Genomic DNA, 16,078 nt, shown 5'->3' on the forward strand with positions numbered 1-16,078 from the left:
CTTTCTCCTGTAGGTGCTGAAGGCGAAGGCCCTGACCATGCTGACAGAAGCTGTACAAGACGGTGGTCAGGCCATGAGGGATCCTGTAGGAGGCAGTGTTGAGTTCCACTTTGTCCCCATCCTCAAGCTCATCAGCACCCTGCTCATCATGGGCGTGTTCGAGAATGAAGATGTCAAGCACATCCTGAAGATGATAGAGCCCACGGTGTTCAGTGGAGAGGCAGAGGCTGCTGCAGAAGAAGCAGAAGCCACAGCCAAGGGCGCGGGGAGCCAAACGCTGGCGCTCAAAGAAGGGGGGGAGGAGGTGAAGGAGGAAGAGGAGGGAGCAGTGGAGAGCGGACATGAAACAGAAATGGAGGACGAGGGGATGGGTGAGGAAGATGAGGAATTGGAGGCAGAGCTGGAGGAGCTGGTAGAAAAAGAGGAAGAGGAGGACGGAGAGAAAGTGGATGGAGAGAAAGGTGCTGAGGAGACGGAGAAGGAGGCGACGCCTGGAGAGGCAGACGAACAAGTAGGTCTGGAAGAGGGATTACTGCACATGAAGCTGCCAGAGTCTGTCAAGCTACAGGTTGGTGTGTGTCTCTTATCAGTTCACTGTAACTTTCAAAATCCTCCAAAGTTTGACCGATTATACTAATCAATATTTCTACATCTCATGTCTTTTCCTTTCTGTCTGTCAGATGTGCACTCTGCTTCAGTATTTCTGTGACTGTGAGTTGCGCCACAGGGTGGAGGCCATCATAGCCTTCTCAGACCAGTTTGTGAGCCAGGTGCAGGCCAACCAGAGAGCCCGCTACAACGAGCTCATGCTGGCGTTCACCATGAGCGCTGCCGAGACTGCCCGCAAGACCCGCGAGTTTCGCTCCCCACCGCAGGAGCAGGTACCTTCAGTCTTTGTGTACTGTCCCACTTTTAACAATACATGAACGGTGACAACAACGTGTTGTTTTTCACCTGCAGGTCAACATGCTGATGAACTTTAAGAGCATTGCGGAGGATGAGGAGTGTCCTGTGCCTGACGAGGTCCGCGATGCCCTGCTGTCTTTTCACAAGAACCTACTTGCTCACTGCGGTCAGTCAAACTCATTCAGTACCTATATCGCCAAATGTAACTTAGAACGTATACATGTATATAGCCTAAATTTGAGGTGAGCAGCTAGTGTCAATGGTCTTTCATCCCTCATGTCACTGGCAGGTGTACACATTGAAGAGGAAGAGGTGGAGGAGGAGTTGGATATGTCTCTCAAAGGACGACTCTTCAGAATGTTGGACAAGTTGAGGCACCTCCGCAAGAAGAAGGTAGAGGAGGAGCCGGAACCTGTAGAAGAGACCAAACCCAGTGAGTCTCACTCTTTATCAATTGTCCCACTGAAAAACAGTAAAATCAAGCCAAAGATGTACCTTCAATGCAAGAAGACAATCTTAATGATTGATTGATTGATTCTGTTTATTGGATAATTAATTAATGTAACTTTTTGGGCGACCTGACCAAATTCACATACAGTTGAAGTCGGAAGTTTACATAAACTTAGGTTGGAGTCATTAAAACTCATTTTTCAACCACTCCACAAATTTCTTGTTAACAAACTATAGTTTTGTCAAGTCGGTTAGGACATCTACTTTGTGCATGACACAAGTCATTTTTTTCAACAATTGTTTACAGACAGATTATTTTACTTATAATTCACTGTATCACAATTCCAGTGGGTCAGAAGTTTATATACACTAAATTGACTGTGCCTTTAAACAGGTTGGAAAATTCCAGAAAATTATGTCATGGCTTTAGAAGCATCTGATAGGCTAATTGACATAATTTGAGTCAATTGGAGGTGTACCTGTGGATGTATTTCAAGGCCTACCTTCAAACTCAGTGCCTCTTTGCTTGACATCATGGGGAAATCAGCCAAGACCTCAGAAAAAAAATTGTAGACCTCCACAAGTCTGGTTCATCCATGGGAGCAATTTCCAAACGCCTGAAAGTACCACGCTCATCTGTACAAACAATAGTACACAAGTATAAACACCATGGGACCGCGCAGCTGTCATACCGCTCAGGAAGGAGACGTGTTCTGTCTCCTAGAGATGAACGTACTTTGTTGCGAAAAGTGCAAATCAATCCCAGAACAATAGCAAAGGACCTTGTGAAGATGCTGGAGGAAATAGGTACAAAAGTATTGTCATGACGTTGCCCTCTTTGGGTACAGCGAGCACTATTTCCCCCTCCCTCTGCACCATCCCCCTATCTCTGTCTCCCACACCCAGGCTGCGGTGCTCAAAGAGGTCGTAAATTCCTAGGAAAGATCCTGCCTCATGGCCAGACAGTATAGAGAGAACAAAGGAATTTCTTCCACCTCACAGAACTGGAGGTCCGAACAGTATTTATGTTCTGGAGAACGTATAAAAGATCGGTGAAGAATCCAGCTACGAACTGGTCCGTTTGGTACAATTTTGTGAAACTCATGAGGGACAATATGGCCACATTACCATAACGCTGTTTATACAATAGCCTCAGTTATGAGGCTTACATCTAATTGTTGTATAAAATGAACAAGTGAGGATGGAACTGTTTGTGAAATTGTGTAATGTGATTTTGGACTGTTTAATGAAGGAAACTCCAATTCCCCAAAAAGTTTCACTAAGTCATTGGCACGCCCCCAGGGGCACAGACAGGACCTGGCGTCATGAGACAGCCCTTTTCTATGTCCCGAATAAAACCCCCACCTGGGTTTTCTATCATCAGACCGATCTTACTTCAATTTCGAGGGGGCTAAGGGTTGAGACGAGACCAGTACCTCTATCATAGAGGGAAATAAAGTTTAAGTAGATTACTGAATCTTTTAACCATCCCACGTGGTTAAACTCTTAGACTATCTATACCGACAGAATAAGAACAAGTCTTTGATATTAATTACTAGTCTGCAGCTAGGAATTCGGTATCGTTGAACGCGAAGACCAACAACCGCCGAAACATCTATTCTATAACGACATGAATGAATGTCACTCTGAACTATCCATTCTAACCACGACAGAGAGAGAGAGAGGGCGTACAAACTCTCCAACAGAAACAAACTTTTCAACAGAGATCCCGACGACACGCTGAGCGTAAATATATATATTGATTGCAATTATTCCCGAATGAGTGAGCGTTCATGTGCAAAGGAATAGCATTTCAATTGTTATAATTATCAACTCTGTAGTGCCTTCTCAGCTGACCCCAACTCCCCTTTTGTCTAACAAGCTGCCATGCCGGTTTAGCCCACTAGGGCACATCCCCCTATAATTTATTTGTAACCATATCTACTTTGTTTGTTTGTGTTATGCATTTCTGTGAGTACTTAGTTAGTAAATAAATGATTTTAAGACAATTGATGTATGGATGACTCATAGTGAAGACTGGGTTCGTGCAGATAACCAACAATTTACGACGTTTGGAATGAGACTAACGTGAGGTAAAGAATAATTCATTAATCAGAAGACTAAGTGGTCAGATATTAAAATATCTGAAAGTTATATTAGGAAAATTATAACTTTGTAATCTGAATATTTTCCTTGGTGCCCCGACTTCCTAGTTAATTACAGTTACATGATTAAGTAGTTTAATCACGTAATAATAATTACAGAGAATTCTTGATAAAGATTCATCTTCAGTTTAATGATGCCAAAGACACGACAGTATCTATATCCACAGTAAAACGAGTCCTGTATCGACATAACCTGAAAGGCCGCTCAGCAAGGAAGAAGCCACTGCTCCAAATCCGCCATAAAAAAGCCAGACTACGGTTTGCAACTGCACATGGGGACAAATATTGTACTTTTTGGAGAAATGTCCTCTGGTCTGATGAAACAAAAATAGAACTGTTTGGCCATAATGACCATTGTTATGTTTGGAGGAAAAAGGGGGAGGCTTGCAAGCCAAAGAACACCATCCCAACTGTGAAGCACCAGGGTGGCAGCATCATGTTGTGGGGGTGCTTAGCTGCAGGAGGGATGGGTGCACTTCACAAAATAGATGGCATCATGAGGCAGGAAAATTATGTGGATATATTGAAGCAACATCTCAAGACATCAGCCAGGAAGTTAAAGCCTAGTCGCAAATGGGTCTTCCAAATGGATAATGACCCCAAGTATACTTTCAAAGTTGTTGCAAAATGGCTTAAGGACAACAAAGTCAATGTATTGGAGTGTCCATCATAAAGCCCTGACCTATAGAAAATTTGTGGGCAGAACTGAAAAAGCGTGTGCGAGCAAGGAGACCTACAAACCTGACTCAGTTACACCAGCTCTGTCAGGAGGAATGGGCCAAAATTCACCCAACCTATTGTGGGAAGCTTGTGGAAGGCTACCTGAAACGTTTGACCCAAGTTAAACTATTTAAAGGCAATGCTACCAAATACTAATTGAGTGTATGTAAACTTCTGACCTACTGGGAATGTGATGAAAGAAATAAAAGCTGAAATAAATAATTCGCTCTACTATTATTCGGACATTTCACATTCTTAAAATAAAGTGGTGATCCTAACTGACCTAAGACAGGGAATTTTTACTAGGATTAAATGTCAGGAATTGTAAAAAACTGAGTTTAAATGTATTTGGCTAAGGCGTATGTAAACTTCCGACTTCAACTGTAAGTTTAGTTTTTGCGTCTATTACTTTTGATTTTGTACACTAGCTTTAAACAGCTGAAAAAAAAAAAAAAAGGGTTATTGAAAAGATATTTCACAGTGGTTTACAATGATTCTCTAGACTCTGAGTGCTTGTTTTGTCACATAAACTGACATTTGGCAAACTATTAGAATTTTAGCAACCAGCAAATGGCATAGCGATTCCTGCGTATTGCACCTTTAAAAGCAGTAGGCTGCTCCAGCTGGAGACAACATTACAAAATGTAAATGTCAGTCGAGTCATGGGATAATTTCATTCGGTTTCAACAATCAATCAATCAAGTGATGCCTCTTGTTTATAACCTCCCCTCTCTCTCCTCCAGGTACCCTCCAGGAGCTCATCTCCCACACTATGATCCACTGGGCCCAGGAATCGTTCATCCAGAACCCTGAGCTGGTGCGTCTGATGTTCAGCCTGCTGCACCGTCAGTATGACGGGCTGGGGGAGCTGATCCGGGCCCTGCCCAAGGCCTACACCATCAACGCCATCTCCATAAAGGATACCATGGACCTGCTGGAGTGCCTGGGACAGATCCGCTCGCTGCTCATCGTCCAGATGGGCCCCGAGGAGGAGAGACTCATGATCCAGAGCATCGGGTCAGTAGTACACAGTAGACCAGTAAAATAATTGACTATACAGAGAACTGGATGGATTGAGGATCAACTGGAGGAACAGAGTCAACATGAACCTTCTCTCTCCATCAGAAACATCATGAGCAACAAAGTGTTTTATCAGCACCCCAACCTGATGCGAGCGCTGGGCATGCACGAGACTGTCATGGAGGTGATGGTCAACGTGCTGGGTGGTGGCGACTCCAAGGTAAAGTGGTTACATGGCTCATAACAACAGGATCAATGCTTGGCTGAACATGGGAATGCGTTAAATGTTATTACACCGTAGTCAGTGGATTCCCCTTGCATGTGTTCCTCCGCAGGAGATCAGATTCCCTCGCATGGTCACCAACTGCTGTCGTTTCCTGTGCTACTTCTGTCGTATCAGTCGCCAGAACCAGCGTTCCATGTTCGACCACCTCAGCTACCTGCTACAGAACAGTGGCATTGGCCTTGGTGAGGGACATTGATATCTTCCAATTGGCTCATTCATCCCCCCCCCCTCCTCTCACTTGTAACTATTACCCAAATCGTTGCTGTAAATGAGAATGTGTTCTCAGTCAACTTACCTGGTAAAATAAGGGTTAAATCAAAAATCTTCTGCCAATACAAGTTTGTATTCTTATAAGGTTAGGTTGACACAATCCCTCTAAAGGCAGAGTAGTTTTGCTGTGTGTTGGGACTGAACATGTCATGGATGTCTTTCAGGAATGCGTGGCTCCACCCCTCTAGATGTGGCTGCAGCATCCTGCATTGACAACAATGAGCTGGCTCTGGCTCTACAGGAACAAGACCTGGAGAAGGTTGGACAGCCTCAACAAACACGTGCAGTTTCTCTGATGCAGCCGCGTATAGCACATTGGTCATCTTTCTTTCTGTCTCTTTTGTCCTGTGTTTTTCCCCCCAGGTGGTGAAGTACCTCGCAGGCTGTGGGCTCCAGAGCTGTCCCCAGCTCCTGGCTAAGGGTTACCCTGACATTGGCTGGAACCCGTGTGGCGGGGAGAAATACCTGGACTTCCTCCGCTTCGCTGTCTTCGTCAATGGTCTGTGTTTGTGGACCTCGTAATGGAATACACTACTGTTGGGATGATGTCTTTCTGTTTACCTTTCATCACTGAGCGTGGTTTGGCTCTATGCCCCCCCTGTAGGAGAGAGCGTAGAGGAGAATGCCAACGTGGTGGTGCGTCTTCTGATCCGTCGGCCAGAGTGTTTTGGCCCGGCCCTGAGAGGAGAGGGTGGGAACGGCCTGCTGGCTGCTATAGAGGAGGCCATCAAGATCTCTGAAGATCCTGCCAGGGACGGCCCCACTGTGAAGAAAGACAGGCGCTTCCCCGGCATGTAAGAGCCAAACCACTGAGGGACTGATTGAATATCTACAGTATTTACTAGTGTAGTAGATGAGAACACGTTCTCCTTTGACACGTTTTGTTGATTCTTCCTTTTCACTGGTAGGTTCCCTGGTGGGGAGGAGCAGCATGAGGAGAACAAGGTTCACCTGGGGAATGCCATCATGTCCTTCTACTCAGCTCTCATTGACTTGCTGGGACGCTGCGCTCCAGAGATGCATGTGAGTACTGAGCATTGGGAAACATTCAGAGAGAAGCCAAGGGTTAAGGAATGGAGATGGCAAGCTGCTGCGGTTCATTCTAAGACGTTGCTATTTTTTGTTTGCCCCGCAGTTGATCCAGGCTGGGAAGGGCGAGGCTCTGAGGATCAGGGCCATCCTGAGGTCCCTGGTGCCTATGGAAGACCTGGTGGGAGTCATCAGTCTGTCTGTCCAGATACCAGACTTTGGAAAAGGTGAGTCGGAGGCAAAACCATTTGGATTCAATGAACTCTTGTGCTGGCTCAAGGAAGGAGAATATTGATGAGGAAATGGAACTAAAGAGGGTTTCAGTTTAGTTTGATCATAATATATTCCATTTTATGTCTGTAATTAGTCAGAATCGTTAAATAATGTGAATCCTAACATTATTCTCCTCTTCAAATTCCCTCTGTCTTTTTGTGACGTCTAGATAACAGCGTCATTGAACCCAAGATGTCTTCCAGTTTTGTGCCGGACCACAAGGCTCCCATGGTGCTGTTCCTTGACAGAGTGTATGGTATTGACAACCAAGACTTCCTGCTTCACGTGCTGGAGGTAGGCTTCCTGCCTGACATGAGGGCAGCTGCTTCTCTGGACACAGTGAGTCATCCTCTCTCTATCTCACTACTCATATACACTACATAAGGCATTCACTTTGTCTGCTCTTATGTTCCCTTTTGATTTAGGTGTCATATAAACACTTGCTTTGTATTGAATAGGTAGTGTGTGGTCTTTTGAATGCAGAGAATGTGACCGTTTAAATGGATTTCTCCCCACTAGGCGGCTTTCTGCACCACAGAGATGGCCCTGGCTCTGAACCGCTACCTCTCTCTGGCCGTGCTGCCCCTCATCACCAAGTGTGCCTTTTTGTTCGCTGGCACTGACCACCGGGCCATCATGATTGACTCCATGCTGCACACCATCTACCGGCTGTCCCGCGGACGAGCCTTCACTAAGGCCCAGAGAGATGTTATAGAGGAGTGTCTCATGGCTTTGTGCAAGTGAGTTGGACTTATTACCCTGGCACGGTTCACCTTCTAACTGTCGTTATCTAAAATCTGTCTTTCTGCATTGCGTAAGTGGAATTTCTTTCTTTGTTTCCCCTATAAGTTAATGTTAATGTCTCCTGGACATTGGGATGTCCTCTTCCGTAAACTATTTGTACAGTGAACTTTTAGTGAGTTGTTTAACCTTGATGCATTTATTTATTTATTATTATTTATTCAGATTACTTACATGTGCTTATTTATTTGCCTCTATTTCTTAGGAATCTGCGGCCATCCATGTTACAACACCTGTTGAGAAGGCTGGTATTTGACGTGCCAATTCTCAATGAATATGCCAAAATGCCACTCAAGGTATGGACATGTCGTAACCTGTCATTGGACAACCAAAACGTTACAGAAACAAAACAAATAAATGAAGATGGCCACGTCAAGATAGTCAATGAATTTATCATCCAGATGTTAGTATGCCAGATTAAGCTGATTTCATCCTCTTATTTTGTTGGCTGCAGCTTTTGACCAATCACTATGAGCGTTGTTGGAAGTACTATTGCCTGCCCAACGGCTGGGGCAACTTTGGAGTGTCGTCAGAGGAGGAGCTGCATCTCACCCGCAAACTCTTCTGGGGCATCTTTGAGTCCCTGGCCCACAAGGTTACACTATTACACTGCTCTGTCAGCTGCATGGAAACCTAGGAAATGTTTGCCTCCAATAAGAAAACGTTGATATGGTATATCATTGTAGATTTTTTTTTGTTGCTATGTTCTCTGGTTCTGGTTTCAGAAATTTGATGCTGAGCTGTTCAAAATTGCCATGCCGTGCATATGCGCCATTGCTGGGGCCATCCCTCCAGATTATGTAGATGCCAGCTACTCCTCCAAGACTGAGAAGAAAGCTTTGGTGGATGCAGAGGGAAACTTTGATCCCAAACCAGTGGAGACCACAAAGTGAGAAGGCAGTAAACCAATAGGAGAATACTCTAAAACTATTTATAAACTGGGTGGTTTGAGCCCTGAATGCTGATTGGCTGAAGGCCATGGTATATCAGACCGTATACCACGGGTATGACGAAACATTTGTTTTACTGCTCTAATTGCGTTGGTAACCAGTTTATAATAGCAATAAGGCTCTTCGGGGGTTTGTGATGTATGGCCAATATACCACGTCTAAGGGCTGTGTCCAGGCACTCTGTGTTGCGTCATGAGTAAGAACAGCCCTTAGCCGTGGTATATTGGCCATATACCACACCTCCTCGGGCCTTATAGCTTAAATAGATAAGACACAGTATCAACGGGTAGTGTTGATATTTTCATAAATATTACGCAATATCCTCTGCTTTTAGCTACTCTATAGTAAGTTATGACTATGGCGTACTGAAGTCTACGATGTTTTATATTCTAGTACTATCATCCCTGAGAGATTGGATGGCTTCATCAACAGATACGCTGAGTACACACATGACAAGTGGGCTTTTGAAAAGGTCAGTAAAAATATCAACTTGAAGTGTTTGTGTATCAACATCAGTTGCACTGTGTAACTGAAGTAATTTGCTGCATGTCTGTTCACCTGCAGATTCAGAATAACTGGACGTATGGAGAGATGTTGGATGAAAATTCAAAAACTCACCCCATGCTCCGACCGTACAAAACATTCTCCGAGAAGGTAAGAGGCACAGTTGATCATTTTCTTCCGCAATGCATAGGGATTTCTGTCAACCACCGCAGGTCTTAATGTTGCTGCTCACTGATGCCCTCAGTCTGAAACGATCTCTTCCCTTATAGGACAAGGAGATCTACCGTTGGCCCATCAAAGAGTCCATGAAGGCCATGATTGCATGGGAGTGGACTCTGGATCAAACGAGGGAAGGAGATGAAGCCAAGACTGAGCAGAAGAAGGCAGCTCGGAAGATCTCTCAGACTGCGCAGGTACAGAGAAGTGGGAAGATCAAAAAAGGATGAATAACCGTTCTTCAGATCAGACAGAGATGATGAAAAGTCTTAATGAATGTTACGAACACAAGTATGTGTATTTCAGGCAACATATGACCCCAGCCATGGCTACAGTCCCCAACCAATTGAAATATCCCACACGGCACTGTCAAGAGAGCTGCAGGTATGATGACACTGAAGTTTGTACCGTCCGTCTTATTTGCTTCACACGTTGTTATTTGACCATGTTTTTCACTTCTTTTAATTTCTCATTTGCCCAGTCAATGGCAGAACAACTTGCAGAGAACTATCACAACACCTGGGGTCGAAAGAAGAAGATGGAGCTGCAGTCCAAAGGTCAGAGGTCATTCTGTTCTTGGGGTGGGGGGGGGGATATAGACTACGGAGTTACCAGTCACCTTTTGCTTTTAGCAAAGTAAATGGCAACTGTGTGTTTTTTGACTGTGTGTAGGAGGAGGCGCCCACCCTTTGCTTGTGCCCTATGACACCCTGACAGCAAAGGAGAAGGCACGAGACAGGGAAAAGGCTCACGAGCTTCTCAAATTTCTTCAACTCAATGGATTTGCAGTCACCAGGTAAAAGGAGAGTCATTGACGTGATAGAAGTCATTGACGTTATAGAAGCAACTGAATATGTATTAACAAGTCATGCTTTTTAATGCTTTCTCCAGGGGAATGAAAGACATGGAGTCAGACATCTCATCCATCGAGAAGCGCTTTGCTTATGGTTTCCTGCAGAAGCTGTTGAAGTGGATGGAGATCGCCCAAGAGTTCATAGCTCATCTTGGTAGAGTGGGCTCTGGGAGGAGGGTGGATGATAATAACCAATGAAATAGTGCTCAGTTAATGTCAGTGTTGACATTTCACTTGTTAACAACACTCCAAAATGTTGTCTTGTGTGTTTTTCCAGAGGCTGTGGTGAGCAGTGGTAGAGTGGAGAAGTCGCCTCATGAGCAGGAGATCAAATTCTTTGCCAAGGTGAGAGCAGAATCACTTTGAAACAGGCCCGTGTCGAGGGGAGGACAGATGACATTTGATTCAGCTGTTGCATGTTTACTGCAGGGGTATAACAATATATGTGATGATGAACTGTGTTTGTCTCAGATCTTGTTGCCCCTGATCAACCAGTACTTTAAAAACCACTGTCTGTACTTCCTGTCCACACCGGCCAAAGTCCTGGGTAGTGGAGGACATTCCTCTAACAAGGAGAAAGAGATGATTGCCAGGTAACTCTCGGTCACATCGTATTAAGTATATTGTTACGCCTCACTTTAGTTAGTCGACTTTAGCCACTTTTATCTCTATTCATCCTCTCAAGTCTCTCTTTTGAACCTGTGCTGTAATTTCTCCTTTTCTCTTACCTTTATTTTCCTAATTCATTCCCTTTCTCTGCATTTCCTTCTCTTTCTGTTGGATTTCTCTCCTGTCGTAGTATCTTCTGTAAAATGGCTGCTCTGGTGAGACACAGAGTTTCTCTCTTCGGTAAGACATCTGCATTGTCCTGATGATTTAGTTCTGTCTCGTCCAGTCAGCCGTTGTCTTTTCCCTTATGTTTTCCTCTGCACTATTTAAGGGAATGATGCTGCTGCTATTGTCAACTGTCTTCACATCCTGGCACGATCACTCGATGCAAGGTAATCGGGCACTTGTCTGAAACGTTTTCACAATCCGAATACAAAAGGTATTGGATCAAGATTTTCTCATAGCCATACTTGTTCCTCCCTGCTCCCTATTCCTCAGGACGGTGATGAAGTCTGGGCCTGAGATTGTGAAGGCAGGGCTCCGGTCGTTCTTTGAGGGTGCAGCTGATGATATCGAGAAGATGGTGGAGAACCTCAAACTGGGAAAGGTGTCTAAAGGCAACCAGGTAAGAGCAAAGTGTCTACAAGTGAAACAGGTAGGAATGGAACTATTCCAGAACTGTTGCCTTTTGGTCTGACATGTCTTGTCCTACTGTATGGTCCGTCTACAGCAGGTGAAAGGCGTGTCCCAGAACATCAACTACACCACCATTGCTCTGCTCCCAGTCCTCACCTCCCTGTTCGACCACATCTCTCAGCACCAGTTTGGAGATGATGTCATGCGTGAGTCATATGCCATCACAGCATTCATGTGATGACACAGCATTCCAGTTTACTTACTCTCAAAACTGTGAAAAAGTGTCTTGTTGATTTTAAAAAATTTAAAAGAGGATTTTTTTTTTGTGTCTGTGTGTTCTTGGTGGTCAGTGGATGATCTCCAGATGTCGTGTTACCGCATCATGTGCGCCATCTACTCCCTGGGCAGTGTCAAGAACCCTCATGTGGAGAGGTGAGTCTGGATTAGGCTCTGTTTCTCTGTGTTAACAGTACAGCTATACAAACCTGATCATCTGTGAGTTTGACTGGCCTTGACATCCCTCCTCCAGGCAGAGGCCAGCCCTGGGAGAGTGTCTGGCCCATCTGGCGGCTGCTATGCCTGTGGCCTACCTTGAGCCCCATCTCAATGAGTACAATGCCTTCTCTGTTTACACCACCAAGACCCCCAGAGAAAGAGCCAGTGAGTGTCCATCTGCTTCTGTGACGTGTTCTCTGTCCAACCCCTGACTTTTGAGTTCCTCAACACTCTATCCTCTAACCTCCCGTCTATCTCTCGGTCTCTCTCGCTCTGTCTCTGTCCATGTCCATAGTCTTGGGTCTGCCCAACGAGGTCCAGGAGTTATGCCAGGACATACCAGAGCTAGACATTCTGCTGAAAGAGATCGGGGACTTGGCAGAGTCAGGTGCCCGTTACACTGAGATGCCCCATGTGATCGAGATCACTCTGCCCATGCTGTGTAACTACCTGCCCCGCTGGTGGGAGAGAGGATTAGAGAACTTCCCTGAGCTGGAGGGCCAGATCTGCACCGACGTCACCTCTGACCAGCTCAACCAGCTGCTGGGCAGTATCATGAAGATCGTGGTCAACAACCTGGGCATTGACGAGGCCTCCTGGATGAAGAGGCTGGCTGGTGAGGTTGCCACAATGCTGTGTGTGTACTATGCCTGTCTGTGTGTGTTTTCTTGCCATCTCACCATGGCCACTCCTCTTCTATCCCTAGTCTTCTCCCAGCCTATTGTGAGCAGGGCCAGGCCAGAGATGCTCAAGTCCCATTTCATCCCCACCATGGAGAAGCTGAAGAAGAGGACAGGGAAGGTGGTGGCCGAGGAGGACCACCTGCGTATGGAGGGGAAGGCCGAGGGGGACGAGGAGGAGGGCACCATCAGGGATGAGTTTGCTGTGCTCTGCAGGGACCTGTACGCCCTCTACCCTCTCCTCATCCGCTATGTGGACAATAACAGGTACAGCACACAGGCAAACTAGTGGCCAGTCATGTTTTTTCTTTAGAAATGTACACCCTTTCATAGCCAGTATTTTACTGTAACAGTCCATGTCAGAAGCCATTCCCCCTGCCAGTTGTCTTTGCCTACATGTGTGTTGTGGTTTGGCGGTCTCTCGGTCAGTAGGACCTTAAAGAGATGTCCTCCATTTGCAGGGCGAGGTGGTTGACATGCCCGGACCCAGATGCAGAGGAGCTCTTCAGAATGGTTGGAGAGGTCTTCATCTTTTGGTCCAAATCTCATGTGAGTAAATGGTTGAAAGGTGACAACTTTTTCTGTCATATCACCAGCAGCATACCACCCTGCGTCCCACTGCCGGCTTGCCTCTGAAGCTAAGCAGGGTTGGTCCTGATTGGTTCCTAGATGGGAGACTAGATGCTGCTGGAAGTGGTGTTGGAGGGCCAGTAGGGGGCACACTTCTCTCTGGTCTTAAAATGATTATATCCCAATGCCCCAGGGCAGTGAAGGGGACGTTGCCCTGCGTAGGGTGCCATCTTTCGAATGGGACGTTAAACGGGTGTCCTGACTCTCTGTGGTCATTAAAAATCCCATGGCACTTTTCGTAAGAGTAGGTGCGTTTACCCCGGGGTCCTGGTTAAACTCCCGACCGGGCCCCATTTCCATCATGGCCACCTAATCATTCCTAATATGCATATATCACTCCTTACCGCTCCACCATGCTAGCTGATGTGTGGTGAGCGTTCTGGCACAAAATGGTTGCCATGCGTCACCCAGGTGAGTGCCACACATTGGTGGTGGATGAGGTGAGTTTCCCCCTTACTGTGTCAAGCTCTCTGAGTACCTCAGTTGGTGCTATGTAAACCCAATCTATTATTATTATTATTATTGTTATTCCTCTTCTTTCTCTTTCTTGTGTCTCTGTAGAACTTCAAGCGAGAGGAGCAGAACTTTGTGGTGATGAATGAGATTAATAACATGTCTTTCCTCACTGCTGACAGCAAGAGCAAGATGAGCAAGGTGAGACCGTCTGGGGTTAAAGAGCCGTTCAGTTACCTTCAGCGTTGAAATGTTGTGACATGTTAGACCGATGTCAGAGGATTTGGCAAGACTATGAATTTCTGAAACGTCGGTCATAAGTGAGGTCATCATTTACGCCTCAGAAACAATGGAGCCGGCGTTTCGCTTCACGTCCTGCGTCATTTGCTTTCAAATGTTTCAACAGCAAAAAAAAAAAGATGTCTCACGTACTTAATTGTCAATTCATTTTTTTTTAATCTTCTCCTAGCCTATTGGAGCTAACCATGTTGTGTTTAATTTACCAATACAACTCGGGTGTATCTTTTTCAAAATTGTGTACTTGATATCTGCATAGCACAATGCTGTATCATCACTGACAATAACCCTACAGAAAAGGCTCTTCTTTCAAGTCTTTTCCCTACGACATCTTCAGCAGGTATTGTATATTGGAATTTTGCTAGATCATTTTGGCAACTTTTCAGCCATGTTTTTCATGCCGGCCTTGGCCTCTCTCTCTCTCTCTCCGTTTGAGGACTAAGAGAAGCATACGATCCTAATCTATAAGATTAGGCCGTGTATATGTCAGTAGAGAGGTCGAGTATTGTAGCGATAGCAGGTGTGTTAAGTGTTCTCTCTTTGACTGTCCCTTGTCCTCTTTCTCTGTGTTGATGCTGGGTTTCCAGGGCAGCGACTCAGAGGTTAGACTTTTGTTTCTGCACGACCGCTGTGCTGACCGCATGGCACCTCACTTTGAGGGGCTTTTCATCAACCCCTCCGACACACTGGCACACCGGGACACCACAACCACACTTCTAGCGTGTTCCAATACAACACACACACACAGCTAGCGGCCAAATACTTTGTATATAGAGACAGGTGTGCATGTCCACTCAGTAACTAGCTACGTGTTTCGCACTCTACTGCAACACCAATGGGACGAAACTGGGTCCAGTATTTCACATGTTTATATCTGCACTGTGACACACAGAAATAGAAAACAGTTGGTCTGAATTGACTTACATGCGTCACTGATATGCTTTGGATCCAGTTACACTGTCGACAACACTGGGGACAGGCTTGTGTTCACATATCTAGACGGTGACATACACTCAGCTAAACGTCCAACTCTTAATCTCTCATAAAACATTTACTGGTCATCTGCATAGAATTACATTCATAAACACACGTGTGTGACAGGCACAGTAGAAAAGGCCAGATAAAAGCGGCATACTGATACAACACTATTGGACGAAGGGCCGGGCCATCGTGGGCCACCCTCAGTCCTGCCAGTGTGTGACGGGGGGAGTCTGGAGGAGCTTGATGAAAGTACTCTGCCTTAGAGTCGGGCTCATGGCACTAGGCTCCGCACGAGGCCTGCCCAAAGCAGCAGTGGGAGCAGAGTGCCATCATCCTGCCAATGAGTTTGCACTTAGTTGATTGTAGTTGGGTTGGAGTCATCTTGTCATGTCTTTACTTGTCTGTTGAAGGTTGGTTGGTCTATAGCGTTTGTGATCAAGCTCCCTCCGCAAGGGGATGCTGTTAGCCCCTCTCTCTGCGCTCAGCACTCACTCCCTTTAACTGTGTCAGACCATGGCTTAGCTTCTTCATATCCCCCAGTCAGTCTCCACCCACCCACCTGTCCCACTTTAACCCTGACCTGACACTATATTTAACAGGACTGAAGCAGGTCTCTGGGGACAAGCTCTATACTACCCTATGTAGAATATGCCCGATGTGACTTTTCCTCACCTCATTCTATTTTAATCAAACCTGTCTTCTAAAATCTCCCCTAAAACCATCGCACCCACCTTCCTCTAAACTAGCCTTATTCGTAACACACTCCTTGCATTGAAGTACTGGTTTGGAGAAGCGGTTGAATCTGCCTGGGCTTATCAGTGGCTTTGAAACACTCCTACCACTCACACACACAC

At 45.7% G+C, this 16,078-nt stretch overlaps 1 protein-coding gene across 1 annotated transcript in view; it reads left to right on the forward strand.

The window, feature by feature from the left end:
* Window positions 1-16,078, forward strand: part of LOC120057569 (ryanodine receptor 1-like) — a 69,091-nt gene that overhangs the window by 24,585 nt on the left and 28,428 nt on the right. The window contains exons 36-72 of the mRNA XM_039006152.1: window positions 14-229; window positions 377-568; window positions 681-881; window positions 961-1,072; window positions 1,196-1,339; window positions 4,985-5,258; window positions 5,367-5,481; window positions 5,597-5,729; window positions 5,982-6,076; window positions 6,181-6,316; window positions 6,422-6,611; window positions 6,726-6,840; window positions 6,953-7,073; window positions 7,289-7,458; window positions 7,639-7,859; window positions 8,126-8,216; window positions 8,375-8,515; window positions 8,646-8,809; window positions 9,264-9,342; window positions 9,435-9,524; window positions 9,644-9,787; window positions 9,897-9,974; window positions 10,072-10,147; window positions 10,263-10,386; window positions 10,482-10,597; window positions 10,721-10,788; window positions 10,915-11,036; window positions 11,243-11,292; window positions 11,384-11,444; window positions 11,551-11,677; window positions 11,783-11,894; window positions 12,039-12,120; window positions 12,218-12,348; window positions 12,479-12,799; window positions 12,890-13,130; window positions 13,325-13,412; window positions 14,055-14,147. Coding sequence (XP_038862080.1) covers window positions 14-229; window positions 377-568; window positions 681-881; window positions 961-1,072; window positions 1,196-1,339; window positions 4,985-5,258; window positions 5,367-5,481; window positions 5,597-5,729; window positions 5,982-6,076; window positions 6,181-6,316; window positions 6,422-6,611; window positions 6,726-6,840; window positions 6,953-7,073; window positions 7,289-7,458; window positions 7,639-7,859; window positions 8,126-8,216; window positions 8,375-8,515; window positions 8,646-8,809; window positions 9,264-9,342; window positions 9,435-9,524; window positions 9,644-9,787; window positions 9,897-9,974; window positions 10,072-10,147; window positions 10,263-10,386; window positions 10,482-10,597; window positions 10,721-10,788; window positions 10,915-11,036; window positions 11,243-11,292; window positions 11,384-11,444; window positions 11,551-11,677; window positions 11,783-11,894; window positions 12,039-12,120; window positions 12,218-12,348; window positions 12,479-12,799; window positions 12,890-13,130; window positions 13,325-13,412; window positions 14,055-14,147 — 5,034 coding nt within the window. The remainder of the gene's footprint in view (window positions 1-13; window positions 230-376; window positions 569-680; window positions 882-960; window positions 1,073-1,195; window positions 1,340-4,984; window positions 5,259-5,366; window positions 5,482-5,596; window positions 5,730-5,981; window positions 6,077-6,180; window positions 6,317-6,421; window positions 6,612-6,725; window positions 6,841-6,952; window positions 7,074-7,288; window positions 7,459-7,638; window positions 7,860-8,125; window positions 8,217-8,374; window positions 8,516-8,645; window positions 8,810-9,263; window positions 9,343-9,434; window positions 9,525-9,643; window positions 9,788-9,896; window positions 9,975-10,071; window positions 10,148-10,262; window positions 10,387-10,481; window positions 10,598-10,720; window positions 10,789-10,914; window positions 11,037-11,242; window positions 11,293-11,383; window positions 11,445-11,550; window positions 11,678-11,782; window positions 11,895-12,038; window positions 12,121-12,217; window positions 12,349-12,478; window positions 12,800-12,889; window positions 13,131-13,324; window positions 13,413-14,054; window positions 14,148-16,078) is intronic.

The sequence above is a fragment of the Salvelinus namaycush genome, chromosome 12 (assembly GCF_016432855.1).
Source record: "Salvelinus namaycush isolate Seneca chromosome 12, SaNama_1.0, whole genome shotgun sequence".
NCBI lineage: Eukaryota > Metazoa > Chordata > Actinopteri > Salmoniformes > Salmonidae > Salvelinus > Salvelinus namaycush.